At 37.0% G+C, this 23,302-nt stretch overlaps 1 protein-coding gene across 4 annotated transcripts in view; it reads right to left on the bottom strand.

The window, feature by feature from the left end:
* The window catches only part of Aff2 (ALF transcription elongation factor 2), a 521,318-nt gene that overhangs the window by 454,782 nt on the left and 43,234 nt on the right, over nucleotides 1-23,302 (bottom strand). For 2 of the 4 annotated variants that reach the window (XM_050129235.1, XM_050129233.1), the window contains exon 1: nucleotides 8,225-8,434. The exons of the other annotated variants lie outside the window; for them this stretch is intronic. In XM_050129235.1, coding sequence (XP_049985192.1) covers nucleotides 8,225-8,379 — 155 coding nt within the window. In that variant the 5' untranslated portion in view covers nucleotides 8,380-8,434. Of the gene's footprint in view, nucleotides 1-8,224; nucleotides 8,435-23,302 lie in introns of those variants that run through there. 4 annotated transcript variants of the gene reach the window in all.

The raw sequence follows: 23,302 nt of genomic DNA on the forward strand, positions 1-23,302 counted from the left end.
TTTATTATTTATACAGTATTCTGTCTGCTTGTATGCCTGCAGGCCAGAAGAGGGCACCAGACCTCATTACAGATGGTTGTGAGCCACCATGTGGTTGCTGGGAATTGAACTCAGGACCTTTGGAAGAGCAGGCAGTGCTCTTAACCGCTGAGCCATCTCTCCAGCCCTGGAGGAAAATCTTGAGTTCTCCATGAGAAAATGAGGGAAAAAAATCAATGCTAAGGAAAGAGTTTCTGGAAGTGGATTTCATCCTTACTTCACTATTTGGCAAACTGTGAAGTGGGTTTCATCAGTGTACTTTGAGCAAAGAACACCTTCTAAATTGTAATTGTAATCTACATGTTCTAGAACCAGTGAGATCATCTCCGTAGGACTTCCAGTTTCCAAATGGAAGGACAAGATGAACCCACCAAAGGTTGAATCTAAGAATGCTAACTTATTAATGAATCGAAAAGCTCATGGGTTATTCTTATTTGCTCATTTAACTTGTTAATTATTTGATTGTTGTCTTTAACAACAATAAATTATGTTTTAGTCTTCAAATAACCTTTCATGACTGTTGGAAATGCAAAGAACAAAAAAAAGGCATGTTATTTATTCTGAAAGAGTAATCTTTAATGTGGAGTGGTGGGCTGCGTCCTGCCACCCGGCTAGCTTTACACCCGATATAACAACACACAAATTGTATTATTTTAAACATTGGTTGGCCCATTAGTTCGAGCCTCTTATTGGCTAATACATCTTGATTAACCCATTTCTAATATGTGTGTAGCACCACGAGCTGGTGGCTTATCAGGGAGATTTTTAACCTGTGTCTGCCTCGGAGAGGAGAATTATGGCAACTGCCTGATGCTTCTTTCTCCAAGCATTTTGTTCTGGTTACTCTGCCTACCTAATTTTCTGTCCTATTAAAGGGCCAAGGCAGTTTCTTTATTTAACCAATGAAATCAACACAAAACAAAAGACTCCCACATCAGTAATGCCCTTCTGAAAAAGGAGGCTATTCCAAATAAAGAATTATAGTCGCATGGGCTGCAGCTGGAAGGCCTACAAAGTGCTCTGGGAATCCAGAAGGGAAAACACTCTAACTGAAACCAAGAGGAATGGTGCAAGGAAAAGTCAGTAAATATACCAAAGATGGCAGTAGGACAGGAAGCATCTCTCTCTTCTCTCTCTCTCTCTCTCTCTCTCTCTCTCTCTCTCTCTCTCTCTCTCTCCCTTTTTTTGTGTCTCTCTCCCTATCTGTCTCTGATTCTCTCTCACACATGCATGTACACAGAAATACAAACTCAATAAAGAGAAATGCAATTAAATGCAATATTTTTTAAATCAAATTTAAGGGATTTATTTATTTGCCTTAGGCTCCAATATAACCCAGAACTGCACTATTATAGATTCTGTGCCTGCTTAAAATGTTCATCTTTTGTTCATTTTAGATTTAGTTTTGCACTGATTTTGAGGTTTTCAAATACCACATCAAAATAATACTCTTCTCAATTATTGGAGCTTCAGAGTATGACATGTTGTGGCCCTTCTCTAAGCTAAGAAATATCTATGTTGCAGGGTAGATAATAAGTCATTTCTTCTATCCAGTCATCTGAAGTACAGCAAATCCAATTGCCACTAGCTTTTCTCAAGAGATGAATGTATCTCCTTAGAGGTGATGTATTGGTGCTCAGTGTTATTTATCCTTCGTCTAGAATTTTGCACACTGACATCTTCTAGAGTTGAGAATGAAAGATAGATCATCAAAAAGGCTTGTCCCTGTCTCCCAGTCACTGTCTAGGATGCTGGTTTTCTGTTGTTTCCACTCAGCGCAGCCATCACATCCGAAAATAGTCATATGCAGTCAACAGAAAGCTGAATGGTATCCATTGCTATATCTCTCCATTTCACTAAATAAATTTGACTCTGGCAAATTAGTTTCCTTTAGCTGATTAGACCTAAAGAACTGGTGCCAGCCTCACTGGGAAGGAGGGAAGGAATATTTGCAAGAACTCCAGGTTGTAGCTTATATTACAATGTCACTATCAAGAGGTGATTTGATTTGAAAGATTTTGTTGGTGTTGTTTAACATATTTAAAAACATTCATGAGAGCATACATGCTCTCTATTACTTCTAAATATTCCTCTTGCCATAAAGGAAAAGATGGCACTTATCTTGATGACACAGTAGCTTTATAGGTAGATCTGTGAGAGATGAGAGTACTAACTGTATGGAACAACAACCCCGAAACTGTCTTCTGACTTCAAAGGTTCAGTATGCAAGTCAGAGAAAACACAGCATGCCCCTATCTCCACAGATTCATTTCAATGTTTGAGCATCTAACCTCATTGATTTTATTCTGAATTTATGGAATCATGTCTCCTTCATCAGAACCACTTGCCTGCATAACTCTACTAAGCAAAGTAAAATATACCCTAGACAAACAAAATAGAGGGGGGAAAGAAAAATCAAAGGAAGGCCATGAAAACTCCACATCCCTTTTGTTTATATTCTTTCATTATTTAACAGGATTTGTTGTTTTTTTTTTTTTAAAGATGACCAAACAATCTCTTTTTATACTTCCACCCACTCAGGATACTGAGAAACAATAACTTGCAGTTTTATTCACATCACATATTGTAATGCCAACATTATGCAATTGGCAAATATGCAGGCTGCTAGTCAGGGCCTTCTGAATTTAAATTCCTTCTCTGATTTTTATAAGCTCTGCATTTTGAACAAGATACTTAATCTTTGTGCACAGACCTTCTACCACTAAAAAACAAAACAAAAAGAAAACTTGACGTTCAATGTTGTCAAAAGTCATAAATAATCCAATTAAAGCATCATCACTGTCAAGAGCTGAAAATCTAGGGAAGAAGATACTCAAATGGACCCATTTATGGATTCCCAAGGCTACTTTTAAAGATGGAATTGGAACTGCCACTGTTTAGGTCCAACAGCACTACTGGAATAAGACAGGCATGTGTAGAAACCCACTGTAAACAGAAGCAAGCTCAGGATAGATGTGTAAAATTCTAGAATGACAGTTCAGTATCAGCTACTTTTAATTTTATGGTCAGTGCTTTAAGGACATATAAAGAGAAGTACAAGCTATTTCTAGCAAGTTAATTTCCAGACTTAGCATCACGACCATTTCCATTTTTCTAAATTAATTTCCATTTTTAAAGATTCTTTACATAAACAGAAAATTTCAAGGAAATACTTCCTTTGAAATAAAATTTTATATAGGTTACCCTAAGAAATCAAATGGATTCTGAACTAATCCTATGTAAAACTCAAATCTTTCCTGAAGGAACAAAAATGGACCACTAGAAGATCATCTTGTCCATACAGGGTTAATAATGAAAATACTGATACAAACTTAAGTATGGTGGCGCCTGGAACCAGGGCTATAATTAATCTAAATGTACTGTAATTACACTAAATGTTACTTCTGTAGAACAGTTCCAAATCATGTGGCTTTTTAATGCTTAGATAACATGCAGTTTATTTCCAATCATGGATGTAGGCATGATTTGCTAAAGGAACATTAGGTCTGGAAGCAATATCTTAATCAAATCAGAATTTCTTCTGTAAAACAAATCTTTGGTCTTTGAAGAATTAGTAGCATCTAATGCCTTAGGCTAGATATGTGAAACTGAGCTGAACCCCCTCCCATTGGCTCTCACTTTGCCTTCTGCTTCCAGTCATTTATAAATACACAACCGTGTAGCCTCATACCCACACACCTACACTTGCTATGGTCATAAACCACCACAGCTACATCTAAATTACAGCCTGAAAACTCCCCATTTAAAATTCATTGTAGGAAAATTCACCTCATGTGGTTTATTCATGAAAAAAAAAAACTGGTTACTTTTGGAAGGCATTCACTTAAACAAAACCTAATAGCAAGCACCCGTAAATTGCAGGGTTATTTGTATGTGCATAAGTTGATGGATAAAAATGAATGAATATTCTAGGGAAGAAAATAAAGACTTACATATGCAGATATATTTCTTATGATGACTTGGTTACTACATAGGATAAATGAACTGGGGAGCTTATAGTAATTGACTTTTGGCTTTCCCGTTCCTAGATTCTCTTTTACAGCTTTTTGCCCTAGGGTTGTGGACTTAATGAGTAACTATCCTAAAACCATCCATACTGGTGAGATGCAAATCTTGACAAACCAAAGTCTAGTACTTAAAAGATAGGATAACATGGTATATAGCTAAGAGGTGGAAAAGTTGCTTCATCTTGACTGAACTTAGAAATATTTTAGGCCAATGCACAGATGCATCTTTTAAATATGTCAGTATGGGGTTAATTCTTCCTCTTTATCAGACAGAGAGATGATCAAGGGCTTAGCTGGTAAATGATGAAATACAGAGAAAAGAAAAATGATTAAACAGATATTCCAACAGAGATCATATCCTTCCATTGCCTTTTTTTCCCTTTGTACCAACAAGTGGTACAAAGCTCCACTAGAACTCTTGACAACATACTCTTTTGAAAATTGCTTTGAGTTACATTCCCCAAACTGTAGGTGACTGAGAAACTTTCTTCAAGTCTGGGTGTCAGAAGCCAAGAGAGTGGGAAAAATGAACCTTGAGAGTCAGAAAATCACAGAATTACAAGTGTGAGAAGCTCCCAGGCCATGGAGTCAATATTTAATATTGTATAGTGTGTTATTAACAGGCCCAGAGGAGATAAGTGATTTGCCAAAGATCACAAGCAAATTCTGACACAGAGAAGGCTAGAATCCAAATGCTCTTACAGGTCAGGGACCCTCTATTGGGCAGTGAACTGGCACTGTTTTGTTTGTGTTGACTTATGGGATGGCCTTTGGTAAACTAGGTTGGGTGCTGAGGCACAAAGGCATAGTCCAGTCACTTAACACACATTTGTTAATCAGCAGCTATTCTGTTCTAAGCCTGATGTTGTGAATGCAGTTGTGCTTGCTTGAAATCACAGCAATTAGGAAAGAGAAGAAGGGGATTGTGAGTTTGGGTCAAACTCCAGCAATGTGGCAAGACTTTGTATAGAGAACAAATAGAAAGAAGAGAAGAAGTGTGCAAAAGAGAGCAAAGAAGAAAGGCCTGAAGTCTCAACAGCATTCTGAAAGCACTTAGTGAGGTTAGGGAACAAGATTCTGATATTGAAGGTTCCCTGATCTTAAAAAGTGAAGTATACATGGTTTGACACAGCACATCATATTGAACCAAAGTGTCTTGATATCTCTCACTGTACTTATGACAAAATAACCCACATTGATTTCATTTATTTATTTATTTATTTATTTGTGTGTTTCTTTTTTATTTTTTTATTTATTAACGATTTCTGCCTCCTCCCCGCCATTGCCTCACATTTCCCCCCCCCCTCCCCCGATCAAGTCCCCCTCCCTCATCAGCCCAAAGAGCAATCAGGGTTCCCTGCACTGTGGGAAGTCCAAGGACCACCCACCTCCATACAGGTCTAGTAAGGTGAGCATCCAAACTGCCTAGGCTCACAGAAAGCCAGTACGTGCAGTAGGATCAAAAACCCATTGCCATTGTTCTTGAGTTCTCAGTAGTCCTCATTGTCCACTATGTTCAGCGAGTCCGGTTTTATTTATATACATGAATTTTCCAAAGTATTAGTAAACATATTGATAGCTTTAGACCATTTTCAGCAGGAATACTACTTCTAATTGGGTTGTTCATTTTAATCCTCCAACACCTCCAGTCCATTTTCCCTTTAAGCATAGGAAAATGTGACTTTAATATTTCATCCTTTCCCAAATGCTCCATGGCCATTCCCATGTTGGCCTCCACTCATAATAACAAAACCCCTTATGAAGACATTAATTATTGTAGTGATATGGACTGTACCCGACTCATTTGCTGCCTGCTATACTGTTCACAACTACCCTAATATCTGGCATATGATATATGACTTAAAATATCTGTTAGATGAATGAATGAGGCAGTCATTCCAAAAATGTTTAAAGATTTTGTTTATTGTCTTGCAACTATGATAAATATGTGTAATCTTGTTTTATAAGTGATGAAGAGAAGGCTCAGAGAGGCAAAACCATTGGCTCAGTGTGATAATTTATGTTATTATCAATATTATTTTCTGTTCTTTTTTCTTATTGCTTATTGCCTTATGAGTTTCTAAGCATGGTTCAAGAATAGATATAATCTCTAGAAGCTTACTCTAACTTGAGAATTATGTAATAATTCCCTAAAACAATATACAGCAATGTCTTCTTCCACTGTGTTCTAGGCTATTAGAGAGTGAGAATGATGGCATTGTCTTTCTTGTGAGAACACTCAGAGAGTGTCCCATATTTACCAAAGAGAGATAGTTTTGTGAGTGTATATTTATTGATGTTTGTTGGTATATATATCTGTCTGCATACACATGTGTCTATGGATATGCTTTTTTGTTTGCATGTGTATGACAGATGTTGACATTGCTGTTTTCTGCTATTCCTCTCTATCTTATTTTGATAGAGTCCCTTAATAAACCAGAGTATACCAGATTGTCTAGTTTGGGTGGTAAGAAAACCCTAGAGATCCTGTTTATCTCCCACCACCAGTTCTGAGGTTATAGATAAACCACAGTGCCCCAAAACTAAGGTCCTTGTGCTTGTTCAAGTATTGTACCTACTGGGTTATCTTTTTGGTGATACCCAGGTGTATTAGAGGCATGATATTATGAGGGTGATGAAGGCAGACAACAGTTTGAAGGGAATGAGACTTTATTTATAGTTTTAGTCTTCAGAACAACCAGGGAAGAATCCTTTTTCTGCCAACTGTGAGTGGGTACTCAGTGCAGCTAGGAAGAAGGCACCCATAGTAAATATTTTTTGAGCACTTGTTTACACATGCACAGCCTTCTCATTTTATACCCCTTTCAGAGATTGTCAAAGAACATTCCATGTTCTAGATTGTCAAAAGTTTGCATCCAGATGAGTTATAAATACACTGTGCTTCAAAGAATCATCAACAAAAAAATAAAAATTCTTTTTGTAACTTTTGTGTTGCATGTTTAAAAGATAAGAGAACATTAAGTAAAATACATCATTAAAATTGATTTCATGTTACCTTTTCTAACATGGCTCCTAGAAAATTTTAAATTGCAATTTTGAAATTCTATTATATTGTTATTGAACAAAGTTTGCTTTGAGAGATGGTTATATGTGTGAGTGGATAAAATTATACACACTAATTAAACTAGGCACCTGAGCTCTGTGCATTTCATTTTGTATCAGTTACAGTTCAATTTAAAAATTATACACGTGGAGAGAGAGAGAGAGAGAGAGAGAGAGAGAGAGAGAGAGAGAGAGAGAGAGAGAGAGAGAACGGGTCACATAATAGAAAGATCTAACATTTTTTATTTTTATTGAGCTCTACATTTTTCTCCGCTCCCCTCCCTGCCCCTCCCCTCCTCTTCAACCTTCCCCCAAGGTCCCCATGCTCCAAATTTACACAGGAGATCTTGTCTTTTTCTACTTCCCATGTAGATTAGATCCATGTATGTCTCTCTTGGGGTTTTCCTTGCTATTCTTTTATCTTTAGAAAATGTGCTTGGTATAGATGAGAGAAGCCCATGAGCAATGCTGACATCCCCACCTGCTCTAGCTATGAGGTGTGATTCCCTGTCTCACCTCCACGATGGAATTATTGGAAACCATAGCTCATTTTTTTGTGTGTGTGGCTTTTCCCCCTCTCCACAACAACAAAGAATCCAAATGAAGCCAAAATCCTGACTGACTTAAGTACAGTTGTCAATACAGAAGCAGCAAGTAAAATATGGTCCAATATCCACATACATAGCCAATAATGTTCTTTAAAAACAGAACAGAGAGACATACATAGCTCTAATCTCCATGGGAAGTAGAAACCGATCTCCTGAGTAAATTGGGAGCATGGGGACCATGGGGTAGGGTTGAAGTGGGGGGAGAGGCAGGGATGGGGGCAGAGAAAAATGTAGAGCTCTATAAATAAAACAGAAGAGTCAGAAGCCATAAAGTCCTTGCATTCTCCCAGATTTAGGTTTTTCTTTTACATGAAGACATATGTACTTTGAAGCTAAAAGATTCACTTTGTACTACCAAACTCATTCACTCTGTTATAAAAACAGCAACGTGAACATGCCAAAAAGCATAGCAGGTGGCTCAGGAATACTGCTTAAAATGTACTGAAAATTAAAGGCCATTAGAAGCTACATTCTTCTTCTGCTTACCTGTCAAAAGACATCCTGTCGAATGCAGCCATAGGTGGAACTCTAAGGGTGGAAGATTCTGGCCAGGTATCTTCTGAAGTAGATTGAATATTCTGCCTGCATGAAAACTTGTCCCTACTTATGTCCTGGGGCTCCAACATCCCCTTGGACTCCATAAAACACTGGCCACTCAAGAAGGACAGCAGGAAAGCGCTTTTGAGTTCAGTACATAGCATTTGTTTGGAGTCAGTCTGAAGGTATGACGCACTCAAATGCTTGACCTTAGTTACTCAGTCTCCAACTGCTCTAGTGGTCAGAGATAGTGAGTGACTCAAGGCCTCTACCCTAGCATGCCTTGTTAGCATAAACTATCTGCCTTGGCCCAAGGTCTCAGGTATACAAAGATACTCTTATCAGACAAAATATTCCAAGGGCCTAGAGGTTGCCTCCCTGGAGCCAGTACAAGACTAGCATTTTCCTGCTCACTTAACCCTTCATTACACAGAGATCTTCCAGAAGAGAAGAGGCCTTCTCGACGGCACCTCTGCTGGATAGTGAGTCCTAATTCCAAAAATTACAAGTAGGGAGCACCTCAACTTCCATCCAATCTCCTATGTTTTGTTCTCTGTTTTTCTGAAAACCCACAAGTATGTTTACAGTAGAGAAGGTCTGTGTGCCTAAAACTAATTTATAAGATGCTAATTTCTCATTATCCAACATACATATAATAAGTGTTTGCTATAAATTATAAGAAGTCTTTTATGTTCTCAGTTTTTTCTAATATGGAGGGAATTGATAATAAAAACCATTTATTACCAGAGAAATTCCAGAAAACCCCATGAAAGCAGCCTTGTGCTCTGACCCCAAAGGTCACATATGTACTCCCTGATGGGAGAAGGCATCAGAAAGATCCCTAGGCTCACTATCTAGCCTGCCTAGCCTACTGAGCAGTGAGAGATCCTGGCTCACACAAAAATGGTTTAACAGCTCCTGAGGAACACATGGTCTTCTGGTCTCCACTTACTCGTACACACTTGTGGACATGCACCTGCATAAACATGTGTGCCCATACAGATATGTACAAGTATACACCACACATACAGACACAGAAAATATTTGGTTTCTAGCCATAAATAAAGGACATTGAGCCTATAATTTGGGTTCTTAGAGAAGCTAAATAAGAAGGAGAACGCAAAGAAAAACATATATGCCTCCTCCTGAACATTAACCTTCATCAGGCGATGAAAGGAGACAAGAGACAGAGACAGAGACCCACATTGGAGCACCGGACTGAAATCTCAAGGTCCAAATCAGGAGCAGAAGGAGAGAGAGCATGAGCAAGGAACTCAGGACCACAAGGGGTACACCCACACACTGAGACAATGGGGATGTTCTATCAGGAACTCACCAAGGCCAACTGGCCTGGGTCTGAAAAAGCCTGGGATAAAACCGGTCTCGCTGAACATAGTGGACAATGAGGACTACTGAGACCTCAAGAACAATGGCAATGGGTTTTTGATCCTACTGCACCTATTGGTTTTGTGGGAGCCTAGGCAGTTTGGATGCTCACCTTACTAGAACTGGGTGGAGGTGGGTGGTCCTTGAACTTCCCACAGTGCAGGGAACCCTGATTGCTCTTTGGGCTGACGAGGGAGGGGGACTTGATTGGGGGAGGAGGAGGGAAAGGGGAGGCGGCGGTGGGGAAGAGACAGAAATCTTTAAGAAAGAAAGAAAGAAAGAAAGAAAGAAAGAAAGAAAGAAAGAAAGAAAGAAAGAAAGAAAGAAAGAAAGAAAGAAAAAAAAAAGAAAGAAAAAAAGAAAGAAAAAAAGAAAGAAAAAAAGAAAGAAGAAAATACTGGTTCATTATATGTAAGTGGTTTTCAATGGGAGCTAATTTTTCCTTAAACCTCCATGATGCTGGTATTTGGCAATGCTTAAAGACATTCTTGCTTGTCATAACACTGGAGTGGCACATGTTAATTACATCAAGTGGCTAGAGGCCATGATGCACAGGACTGCCCCTCACTGCAGCATTCCTCTGTTTCCAATGTTGGTGATGCCAAGACTGAAAAATCCTAGTTCACATCCAAACAATCTTTAAAGAAAACTGTAAGATACAGAGAACAAAAACTAAAATAGTCTATAACCTATGCTTTATCAATAACAATCATAATTAGTGCATTTTGGTGCACTTCCTTCTATTTTTCAGCATGTACATATACGTATATACTATTTTAGTTTACACAATGCCAGTCATCCCAGGCTTACTTTTGTATACTGTTTGTTGCTTTTATTATATGAGCATACATAAAAATAACAAAGGATCATTGTAAGACAAAATTAAGAATCACAGTAAAGTACAAAGAAGAAAAAAAATCAGAGTAGCAAATTTGATGTAATTCTTCCCCTAATGTTTGATATTTGAATGGTTTTCTATTTCAGACTGGCTTTATGACTTAACCTGTATAAAATATGGGAAAACTCCTTCCTTTGTTTCACAACGAGACTTAGGAATTTAAAAATTATCATCTGCAAATCTACACTACAAAGGTCTTGATTCCAGAAATGGCTTCTTTTCACAAAATCCACACAAAATTTCCTGGGTTAATATCCCATTTGTTCTCACTCTTTAACATTTTACCAATGCTGACACACTTCACTTAACTAAATCTGAATTCTGTCAACTCACATTCTAACCAAAATGCAGTTGTAGAGATAAGAAGCACTCCACTGGGGCCTAAACAATAGCAAATCAATATTTCCCAGCTAAAGGACAATCTTTGCGCACCAGACTTGCATAGAAGGTGAAATATTTCTCCAGTTCTTAGAGGAAGCTATTTGAAAATGCATAATAAAATATTAGGTATATTGTTTTCCTAAGCCAGGGGTGGAAGGGGGAAGCAAGGAGACATCTTTTTTTTGATGGTGTCAAATTATAGACGAGTTCTTGAAATAGCAACTATAGAAAAGCAGCAAAAAAAAAAAAAAATCTCACCACACATCTAACCAAGCCCCTATTGTCTTAATGTTTTCTTTCTCCACTAATGAAGCCTGTGATTGCCATCATTCAGGTTTTGAAGCAAAATGCTCACTAATCCCTCCTTAAGTCTCACTTTGGTATATTTAGGCCTGGACTCTACAGCAGAGAGAGGATTATGATGCATTCCAGGATCAGAGTGCAATGCAGACTCTTAGCGGCTCGGAAAGATGAATGTAGGAAAAAAAATGTACAAAGGCTGTGATTATTCAGCCAGAAGAATGGATTTAGAAAAGAATTAATAATTTCTCCTAAATATAAAGAAGGTGGTATGTAACTGAGGGAACTCTACAAACTGAATAAAATAAAACATATATCCTCGGAATGTGAAAAAATTAGCTGACGTCTAACAGACAATTTTCTAGTGTCTTGACTGTCCATTTTCTCATCTACATGTCTACTCTACAATTATGTGTTTAGATCTTACTTGTTAATAAATTGATGCATTTACAATAAAGGTCCATTCATTTATTTGACAAATATTTGTTGAGGTTCTGATAATCATAGATAAGGGAATTGGTACAGAAATAACTGACTTTACTATCAGTTGTGAAAACAGTTTGATAGGGAAACTAACTACATTTCCATCTTAGGTTAATCAGTATAATAGAATAAATCAGATGATCTCCAAAGTCTGTCTTAGCTATGTGATCCTTATATTTTCATTCAAAGAAAAACTCATAAAGACCAAAACATTTATACCCATGCACTGTAATGTGACATCTTTGCAAATAACAAGAGTTGTATCTAGCTAGTTTATATCATGTATAGCTGCATAAAATTCAAATTGTATCCTATTAATTATATGAATCAATTTGTTAGATTCCATTCGAACTACTAAACTGTTCCTACTTGATGAACATGACTGTACTGGAAGACTTGAACAGTTGTTAGACTTCAAACGGGGAAACTGTCGCCTATTTAGGTTTATCTTTAGGTGTAAGTGGCTATTGCTACTACAGAAAACTCCAATTTGCAGCTAAAGAGAGCTCCACATAAGAAAGTATTAGCAAGATCTCAGTGAGAGTCCATCAGTTTCATCAGCTTAATTCAGTGGCAACAGATGCTGAGAACCGGGGTTGATCTTACTCCTACTCCTAAACTGGCAAAATGTTTGACATGAATCCAGCACAAAACTTGCTGTAAGTATTTTTAGGAAACCACAACTCACTTTTGGGGAGATGGCTGAGCTGAACTGGCCATAGAACACTGCAATGCTCTGCTTAGCACTTAACTTCAGCTGAGTCAGCAGGAAGTCCAGAGATACAAGAGCTTGGGAGTTAGAACAGTGGAGAGTGACAGTAACATGAACAAGAGGAGATGTAAACCTTTCCTCAGTACATCTGTAGGCAGTCAGGCAGTGCCAGGACTAAGGACATACTTCTAGCTAAAATACAAGTCTCCAAGGAAGAGTTTTTATTGCTTAAATTTGAATAAACTCAGATATCCTGCAATGTTCTGAATTGTAGAGGACCTAGGAACAGACTGGAACTATAAACTACTTACATGGCTTATTGTTTGCACTTACTTATTGGAAGCCTTTTAAAAGACTCTGCTTTGAAAATGTATTCATAGGCCTTACCTTAAGGTGAAATCAAAGCATTTCCTTCGTCCCTATGGAACTGAAACTATCAATAGTCAGATTTAGGCCCACTAGAGTTTGTCAGACAACCTATTTGGATAGATTCCCAAGACAAATCCTAAACAAATACAGATTCCCCATTTTAGACTTTTTTGAAGATATTTGTGGCATATAAGAACATTTGTAAACTCATAGTAGTTTGCATTGCTACTGTGTTATACTCATAAATTCAAATGGGAATATCGACTGAGGAGAATTTGCTTGGTCTGAAAGCACAAAGGTATTCCAAATGCCTGCACTTACAATATAGGCCGTTGTTGAAATCAAAGCACTGCTTCAGCTTGCCTCTTCACTGTACTTCTTCACCTTAACTACTCTAACCATAGACACCCAGAGCTAGGAATGCAAAGCCAAAGTTGCTTTCAAGACTGTGTGTGTAAACCACACTTGTACAAAAGTTGCCAGCCGTGTGGCCACACTGTTATCTCATGCTGTTAGCTCTTAGTGCTTCCTTCCTAAAGGAAATCAGTTCCCATTGTTTTTAGCTAGTTAGTAACCTCCTCCTTGTCCTTATCACATAGCCAGTCAGATGATCCACACATATAAATACACTAGATTGTCATTACACATCTCTACATGTACAAACCAATAATGCTACTCTTGCCTTATTACTCCCTGAAAGGAGTTCTCTATCTATTGTCTTATGATGTCATATTCTTTCTTTAGCTCTAATACTTAAAAACATGCCATTTATTCATTGATTATGTTTTGTGTGTACTTATCTATGGTGTGAGAAATGCACAGGATACCATGTGTGTGGTCAGAAGAAAAAATTTTAGTGTCAGTTCTCTCCTTCGACCATGAATTCTAGGGATTAAATTCAGGTCATTGTAATTATACAGAAAGCACTTTTACCCACTAAGCCATCTTGCCAAGCCTCATAGGCTTATTTACACTTATTATGCTTTTTGTTTGTTTGTTTTTGTGGGCATTCATTATTTTCATGACAAGCCTTTGATTCTTGGAAAGTAAGGTCAACATGTTAGTAGCTGCTCAAGAAATAAATGCCTCATGTCATTCAAACAAACGTAATGAATTAATGTCAAGATAACAACATATGACTACAGCAAAAAACAAAGCCGTTCCCAGCACCTAAACACAGTTTCAACTAAAATGATCAATATCCCTGGCCTGCACTGAAGGAAAAATTAGGTCCAAGTCTCAAGTCTTAGCTTATCAAGACTTAGCTTATGGGACTTTGTGTGATTAGAACCATAGACATTCAACCATCCATGAGAATCTCTCACTTGAAGCTAGAGGAATTATTTATGTTTATATTAGTGGGGAATGATTTAAAAAAGTAAGGGCCACTTACTTAAAGCTAGAGTTGTCATTATTGAACAACAATTTCTATGAAAAAAATATTGCTTTGTAGAGGATTTGTTTAGTTATATTTTATATATATAGACATATATATATATATATATATATAAAATATGACTAAACAAATGCACTGATATATATATATATATATATATATATAACTGCATGTATATATGAATAACAAATTACACTGGCCAAAGAGGCCAGAAAAGGGTTTCAAGTCTTTTGGAATTAGAGATACATATGGCTGTTTGCCATCATGTAGGTGCTGCGAATCAAACACAGGTTCTCTGGAAAAACAGCCAGTTTTCTTAAATGCTAAGCCTTAAATCCTGCCAAGAATGAGTTTTTGGCTATTGATTTTTCTTAAGTGTGTTTTCATTACCACTGTAATGTATATCAAGAAACACACTTAACTTTATATTAAGGAACTTGTCTTGATAATCCATATATGTTCTTAATACATAGTATAAAAATGACATTTGGTTGCATTTTCTAAGAGGGCAGATGAGCATCTGTCCCCGGATCCACTGTTACAAATAATGGGCATTGTTGGCTCTTCTAACAATTCTGTTTCTTAAGAAAATCAGAGAAATCCTGTTTTGATACATCCAAGTTAAAATAGTATGTTACCCTTTATCTGGTACTTCATTTCCTGACTGAAGTTACTTTTTACTTTAAGCTTGAATAAAAACTTTGATTTGTTAATGTAAAAAATAATTTAAATGGGAGCCAATACAAAATTAAAAATTCATAAGTGTGAAAATAGCTTTAGCAACATTTATAGGTTCTATTCAAAATCCGTTTTGTATCTCACAATATTTAGTATTATTAATAATTTTTGGTTTTAATGATGTCACCTTTTATGTATACAGAAGTATAAACATCAGTGCTTTTTATTATTGCTATTATTGCTCTTACTCTTCTGTCACTAAGTGGATTTCTATAAACATAATTTAGTAGAGAGAGTAATTGAAGGGATAGAGAGATGGTTCAGCAGATACAGATGCTAATTGCCAAGACTGATGCCCTGAATTTGATCCTCAGCACTCACAAGGTAGGAGAGACTGGAATTGCACAAATTGTCTTCTGACGTACATACACATACACACACACACACACAGAGATGAGGAGACATAGAGAGAGGAAGAGAAATATAGAGAAAAAATAAATGTAATTTAGAGAAAGTTGAAATTTTTAAAAATAAATATTTTGTGTGACAACTCAGCAATGTCACAAAATTATATTCTACCAACAAATATTAAAAATATCTACAATTAGACCATATTGTGCCATGATCTTAGTCCACCCAATCTTCCCTTCCATAAGACCTCTCCAATGCCTTTATCTAGTGGCTTTCCTATTTCCAGTCTGGCCACTATTGTTTATGCTAACCTCTTCCTCCAGGCACAGGCAAGGACCCTGTTGCCTGGCAACAACCTATAGTTCCCTCACATGGCATATCCAGTTCTCTACCCAGCCATGTCCTTAACACCTTAAGCTGGGGTCTAGCCAGGTGAGTTCATTTGATCCTTCCCTCCATGAACAATCCATTATTCCTAGACAAACACCCAAAGTTTTAGCATTGAACCAGTATGTGTGCATTATGCCTGCATGCTAGCCTAGACACTGAGCCCATCTGGCTTTATTCCACCTAAGTCACATCCAACCATTATGTCCAAATTGGCTTGCACATTTTGCGCTCTGTACTAGCCTACTGTGTTTATATCAGACACAGACCTAATCTAAGTACACATACTCAGGTCTCATTGCAGAAATGCAAACAATATAAAAAATCAAGGTCATATCCCCACCCACAAACTCACCAATCATATAAAAATAGCATTTGATATGAATTACATAATTAATCACAGGAAACAGGATTTAAAAAATAATTATAAATTTCATCAAAAATTTAAAGAAGTCATAAAGAAACAGTTCAATGAATTTAAATAGAATGAACTTGAGAACAAATTCCTGAAAGATGCCCAAGAAAATATAGACATCAAGCTCATGGAAATGAAGCAGATATTCCAGGATTTGAAAATGGAATTCAATGAAGTGACAGAAATATTGAAGAAAACTCAAACTTATATTAAGATGGAATTTTAAAACCCAATAGTCCAACCAGAAAACTCAATGAAAAGCTGTACAAGTGGAATTAATCAAGCAGACGGCAGGATATCAGGGCTCAAAGATAAAGTAGAAGAGTTATGCCAAACTAGCAATGAATATAGAAAAATATTAAAAGCACAGAAAATGAATGTACATGAAAAATGAGATACCATAAAAATAACTTTCAAATTATAGGAATAAATGAGGGAGATGAATACCAATTCAATCACAATAGAACAAAACTTCAGCAAGATTATAGAAGAAAACTTAGTGAAACTAAGAAAAACACACCCATACACATACAAGAAGCACATAGAGGGCTAGAGAGATAGCTCAGAGGTTAAGAGCATTGCCTGCTCTTCCAAAGGTCCTGAGTTCAATTCCCAGCATCCACATGGTGGCTCACAACCATCTGTAATGGGGTCTGGTGCCCTCTTCTGGCCTGCAGGCAGACACACAGACAGAATATTGTATACATAATAAATAAATAAATAAACAAATAAATAAAAAGAAGCACATAGAACACCAAAGAAGACAAGACCAGAAAAGAAAATCTCCATGCCATATCATAGTTAAAGCACTAAACATTAGGAATAAAGAAAGGGTATTGAAAATTACGAGAGAAAAAGGGCATGTTATATATTAAAAAAAAAACAACATATTAACAGTAACTTCTCAATGGAAAGTTTTAAAGCCAGAAAAGTCTGAAGTAATTCCTTTTAAGTTCTAAAAGACCACTACTATGGACCTAGAGTGCTGTACCCAGTGGAATTATCTTTCATTATTAAAAATTAATAATTTTTTCTTATAATATAAACAGCTTAAAAATCTATATCTAACAGACCAAGCCTAAAGAAAATACAGAAATAACATTTCAGAATTTCAGGATGAAGAAAGGAATAAAAATATCCACGTTTATGTAGAAAGGAAACAAATGAAACTATAATTACTGAAATGAAAAGGATTACTGGGAACACAGTCAACATCAGATATCAACAATACAATAACTACAAACAGGACGCATATTTCAATAATAAACTTAAAACATTAATGGCCTCAACTCTCCAATCAAATGATATAGACTGGGTGAGTGGAACAAGAAATAAAAATGCATCTATCTGCTGTCTACAAGAAATTCATTTTTGCTTTAAAGATAAGCATCACCTTGGAGTAAAGAGATGGACAAAAATACCCCAATCAAATGGGACCAGCAAGCAAGTAGTCATTCTTAGTATCTGACAAAATAGACTTAAAACTAAAATGAATCAGAGAGTTCAATGAAGTTCCCTTCATTTTAATCAAGGGAACAATTAATCAAAAAGATACTAGTATTTAAAAAGCACATAGTCACCAAACTCTGATACACACAATTTCATAAATTATACTTCTAGAATGAAGGACACAGATTAACATCAAACCATTAATACTAGGTGATTTACACTTTCTCTGATATACAGGTGATCTAAACAAAACCTGAACAGACAAATATCAATTAAACCACATGATACATCAGATGGACTTAACAGATGACTACAATATGTTCTTCCCAAACACTAAAGAACATACATGCTACACATCAGCTCAAAGAAGCTTCTCTAAAATAGACCACATCTTGGGACACACACACACACACACACACACACAAATCTTAAGTTCAGAAAATTGAAATAACTCTGTGTATCCTATCTGATAACAATCTATTAAAACTTAAAATTGGCAGAAAGCAAATCTATAGTAAATACACAAACTCATGGAGATTTAACAACTCATTACAAAAGTTGAATGGGTGAAAGAAGAAACCAAGAAAAAGTGTTGTGATCCAGCTGCCCTCTTTCCCCTGACTGACAGAAGAACTTCCTTGTGGTCTGTAATTGACAAGGATGTCTGTGTTCTTTCTGGCTGGTGGGTCTCCACAGAAGTAGAGGTATAAAAGGTTGCTGGGCAAAATAAAGACTGCTGTTCTTCCACCTGAAAAAAAGCCTCCGTGTGTCAATCCTGGCACCCCTCCCCCCGCCAGCCTTGGCTATCCAGGCTGCACTGGCTGCAGCAAGAAAGTAATTTAAAAATTCTTTGAATTAAACAAGACTACAACACACATGCATACACACTTGTGTGTGAGCGCACACACACATATACACACACATACACACACACTAATAATACTTACTTGTTTCAAATGATGGGAAAAGAGTAGGAAATAAGAGTGGAAAAGAAAGAAGGAAAATACAGAAAAATTCAGAGAAATAGATACACTAATTTGTTTTCTTGGTTCCTTAAAGCAATAAATCATTTTCCAACTGGGACACCTTTATGAAAGTCATGAGTATACATGGAAAAAGTTATGAAAGTAGTTCAAATAGCAAAATGACAAATTGCTGAACTTTAGGAGATTCCATTTATAACTAATGGTGGTACACATTTTGTTCAAAGAAAATGTGATTATATAATAGATTTCAGCATCCCATGAAGTAGAACACAGTCCCTAATGCAGATATGTGGCCTTGAACTTATTTTCACTCAGTTTCCATTCCATGTTCATTTTCACAGTTCATAATCATTTACTCCAAGTTGAAAAGTTACCACCTCACCTCAAACTGCAGCAAATTACTAGCTTAAACTGGGTTGACCTTTTCCATGACTTCTATCTTTCTAGAGATACCCAAGGGAGGTAATTAGCTATTGTGGCTTAAAAGACTTCTGTCTTCATGAAACAAAGAAGGACAAAAAATAAAGAAGCTATATGCATAGAAAAAGCAAAGGACTCGTTCACCCACTTTAACCCTGTTGATAAAAAGACAAAATTAAGCCATGCAGAAAATTGAACATTCAGTGAAACATCTCAAAATATCTTTATAACTCAACACTATTTTCACAATATCATTAAATAGCTCTTCTTGTATGTTTATCAAGAGAAACGTAAAAACACTATTAAAACAATCTCATCATAATAATTAGAACTACTAAATAGTATTAATGAAATCATTCCATATCCTTAAGACATAGGCAGCTCCAACTATTCTAGACCTGCTGTTTGCTGTCTCTTATGGTATGCGATCAGAAGAAGGGTTTGAAATCTCACACTTGAGAGTAAGACCTCAGCTTTGACAATTACCCTGTGACCTTGTACATCCTGATATGTGTCTTTCAATCTTAATTTCCTTATCTATAAGATGATGAAGATAACACTTGGTTCGTAGGATTGCTTTGGAGGGTGAGCAAATAGATGCACACATGGCAATCATATTCAGGGATTGACACTGGGTAGAAGCTTAATAAAGGTCATCTCTCCTTTTCCTCTGCAAAAGTAAGGCTGAAGGACACAATCTTTACTGGTCCAATATAAGATTCTTATTGCAGTGACTATGGAACCTCCCGCAGCAGCACACAATCAATAGCAGGGCTTCCTCGGTCTCAGCCATACATGTATTCCTTGGCTATCTTCAAAGAATGGAGACAGAATCAGGGGGCTTGTGCAAGGACCTCAAATTAAGCATTCCTCACACATTACATGAATTGAGATTTATGCTGCTGATCTATAAATTCCACTTTGAATGCCAAGTTACACAATTTAAGTGGGGGCATTCCAAGTCTTCACTTTCCTTCTAGAGCACCAAAAGGTCTCAGGAAGATCTTGTCAAACTCACCCAGAAACAGCAAGTAAACCTGATTCCTAGAATATCTGCTGTTAGTGATCCCACCTGTGATATGTAAGCCAAAGTTCCAAATTTCATATGTGGGTCCTCTTGTGATGATGCCAAAATGGTCAAAGATATCATAGACTGATGTGGGAGTCTTCTATTTTGTGTTGATTTCATTGGTTAAATAAAAAAAAAAAAACTGCCTTGGCCCTTTCATAGGACAGAAAATTAGGTAGGTGGAGTAACAGAACAGAATGCTGGGAGAAAGAAGCCGAGTCAGGCAGTTGCCATGATTCTCCCACCCAACACAGAAGCAGGTTAAGATCTTTCTTGGTAAGCCACACCTCGTGGTGCTACACAGATTATTAAATATGTTTAAAGCAAGATGTGAGAATTAGCCAATAAGAGGCTGGAACTAATGGGCCAGGCAGTGTTTGAAAGAATAGAATTTGTGTGTTGTTATTCCGGGACATAAAGCTAGCCATGAGAGTGGCCGGGAGCCAGAACAAAGCCCACAGCTCCTCACTACAATAGACTGTTAAAAAGCATTCTCTTAGCAAGTGATCCTAGCCTGTCATCACTATGTGAACAAATGATTTCTTATTTCTCTATGCCCTGGGATTTAGTCCACCTAGTTCACAGGAAAATATGATGATAAATAGTTGTTTTCTACTCCCAACCCAATTCCTTCTTAGCCCATTAGTGCCTTTATCTGACAGCCTTTCAATCCTATGAGCATGTGCAGACAAGGTTGGATGCTGTCAGTCTGCCCAGCAGCCAGCCTATCCGCAGTAGGGTATCATAGATCTTCTTGCTCCCAAGCACCTAAAAAGCAACACTCTTGTGTAGGGGATGAAAACTTATAGCCTTTGCCTATATGGACCATTAAATGTGTAAGATACCTACCCACTGGGTTTTGAGTATGCATCCATTTACGGATAAGCTATGACTGGTAATGCCAGTTACTGGCTCTGAGAGGCATAAATTTTCCTTAGTACATAAAAGGGGAAACATGACATTGGACTTGCTATCACTCTAAAAGAGATGCTTACTTATCTGATACTTTGGGAACATTGGATTTCTAAATGTTTGAAGACCACAGCCTCTACCTTTAAGTATATTTTGCTTGCCCAATAAGTAGTCTTCACTCAGCCTAAAAAGCTAAACACTTTTGGGGTGGGCTAAAGCCAACCACAGGGCAGGATTCCTGGGGCTTTATGTAATACATGTGGTTCTCACTGATAGCATTTCTTATTTTTCATCAGAATCAATGCAGAAAAAAAGCACACTATAGCCAAAGAATACCCCCATTATTTAAAAAAAGGGCAAAGCACAGAGTAGCTATGTCTAAGCAGTTACTTAAATACCATTTGCACAGACTTTGTCCAAAATACAATACAAGTCATGCATTTCCAAAAGAAATGTACTTACCAAGAGGTTAGTTTCACTTTTACAGTAAAACCCATAGATGGAACAAATACCAATTTTTGATGTAATGTTCCAGTGTGTATCTAAATGGGAAATCTATCTCCACACATCTTCTAGCCTCACTAACCTCAGTTCTCTTATCTGTAAAATAGGAGTGCACAGTTTCTGGCCTGTATGTTCACTGACAAGTATGAAGGAGCTTTATGAACTCTATAGTATTCTTTCTCTTAAGCATAGAACAGCATGTCACTTGCTGTAATGTGGTTTGTGTAAAAGTGACCTGATGTGCTCGGTTAATGAACACAGACACCTTCATAATGTTAATATGCTATTCTGGACTGACTAAAATTTCAACTATTCTGTCCACCTTCATCTCCTTGGAAAATTAGTGAGTTAACGAATCTTTAAAGGACAGTCAGGAAAGCCTTAAAAAGAAGATGCCTTTTTGAATAAGGAAAGAAAGTAGTGGATTACAACTTAATGGCTTCAGAATAATGGTAATTTCCCTATTTTCTTCACTTGCCTTAGCTCAGCTAATGGCTTCATTAATGGTCACACTCCCTAGCGAATAATAGAGGCCCCATGTCACATCCATCATAGTCATGTCACAATAAAAACCAGTTAAATACAATCTAGCGCTCTGTCTCATGCCAGTCAGCAGGAAGAATCAAAATTAGGCGAACAGCCCATCTGAAAGCTTATATGTTAAATTTTTCCTAACAATAAGCACACAATGGGCTACTGGCAATGAAATTGTAACTATACTGTACATCCCGAGTTGAGTAGATAACTTTGACAACAATCAAAAAGCTGCAAGGATGAGCTGTTCTTTATTATAAGTTGAACCATAATGTCTTTTTTATTTCCTTCATTTTAATTTGATCAAAGTAACATATTTTCTCACAATTAGCACAATCATGTCAAATCTGCAATGTCATATCATAATCTAAAATGTCACCTCATAAAATCAAGCTGTTTGAATGAATGAGCTGTTTCTTTTCTAAAGCATCTGGTGTAGCTGAAAGATCTTAAATTTTTATACAGTTCTTTCTCTCTCTCTCTCTCTCTCTCTCTCTCTCTCTCTCTCTCTCTCACCTTTTGACTGAGGAGAGGGGAAACTAACTTTCAGAGGGCAATTTAGATGGTCTCAAGGATGTCAATGATTTATATTAATCAAAGATACCAAATGAACTTGAGCCACAGCTTTGCACCAGATGTAACAGCATTTTGGAAGGTTCACAAGCAATCCCATTGCCTACAGTTTCCATTTTCCCTGAACAAAAGCTACTCCTGAAAAAAAAATGGGCTATATTAGGTGCTATATCCATTCATTTGGGGGACATTAAGAAACTGGTAAGTCTCCCAAAACAAGAGCTAATTTAATGAGACCCCAAAGGCCTGGAATCAAATGGGACAGCAGCTAGCAAACCTGACTCATTTACTCTCAGAAAGGGCTGTTTGCTCATGGGGAAGCTGGACTGATAGGGAAGATGTGAAAGAAGACTCTCTGGTGTGGGGACTGGAAACTCAGCACCTGGTACTCCATCAGTGTTGCTTTTCTTTGCTGTGTTTTAGTGCTACATTATAATGGACTTTAATGGAACCCCGTGTTTGAATCCAAAGAAGATGAGAAAAAAAGGTCAAATTTTAACTAGTCTTTGTTTCTGTTGGGGGTTATCTTTTCTCTCTCGGCACACAGTTCATTCCAGATAACAATTTGTCCCTTTAATTTTAAGAATGAAGAAGGTGTTTTCTAATTCCATCCATTTGCATGCAAAATTCAAAATGTCATTTTTTCCCACTGAGTAGTACTCTAATGTGTAAATGTGCCACATTTTCTTTATCCATTCTTTTTTTTTAAATTTATTTATTTATTTATTAAAGATTTCTGTCTCTTCCCCACCGCTGCCTCCCCT

The sequence above is a fragment of the Alexandromys fortis genome, unplaced genomic scaffold (assembly GCF_014885135.2).
Source record: "Alexandromys fortis isolate MF-2015 unplaced genomic scaffold, M_Fortis_MF-2015_v1.1 scaffold_275, whole genome shotgun sequence".
Lineage (NCBI taxonomy): Eukaryota > Metazoa > Chordata > Mammalia > Rodentia > Cricetidae > Alexandromys > Alexandromys fortis.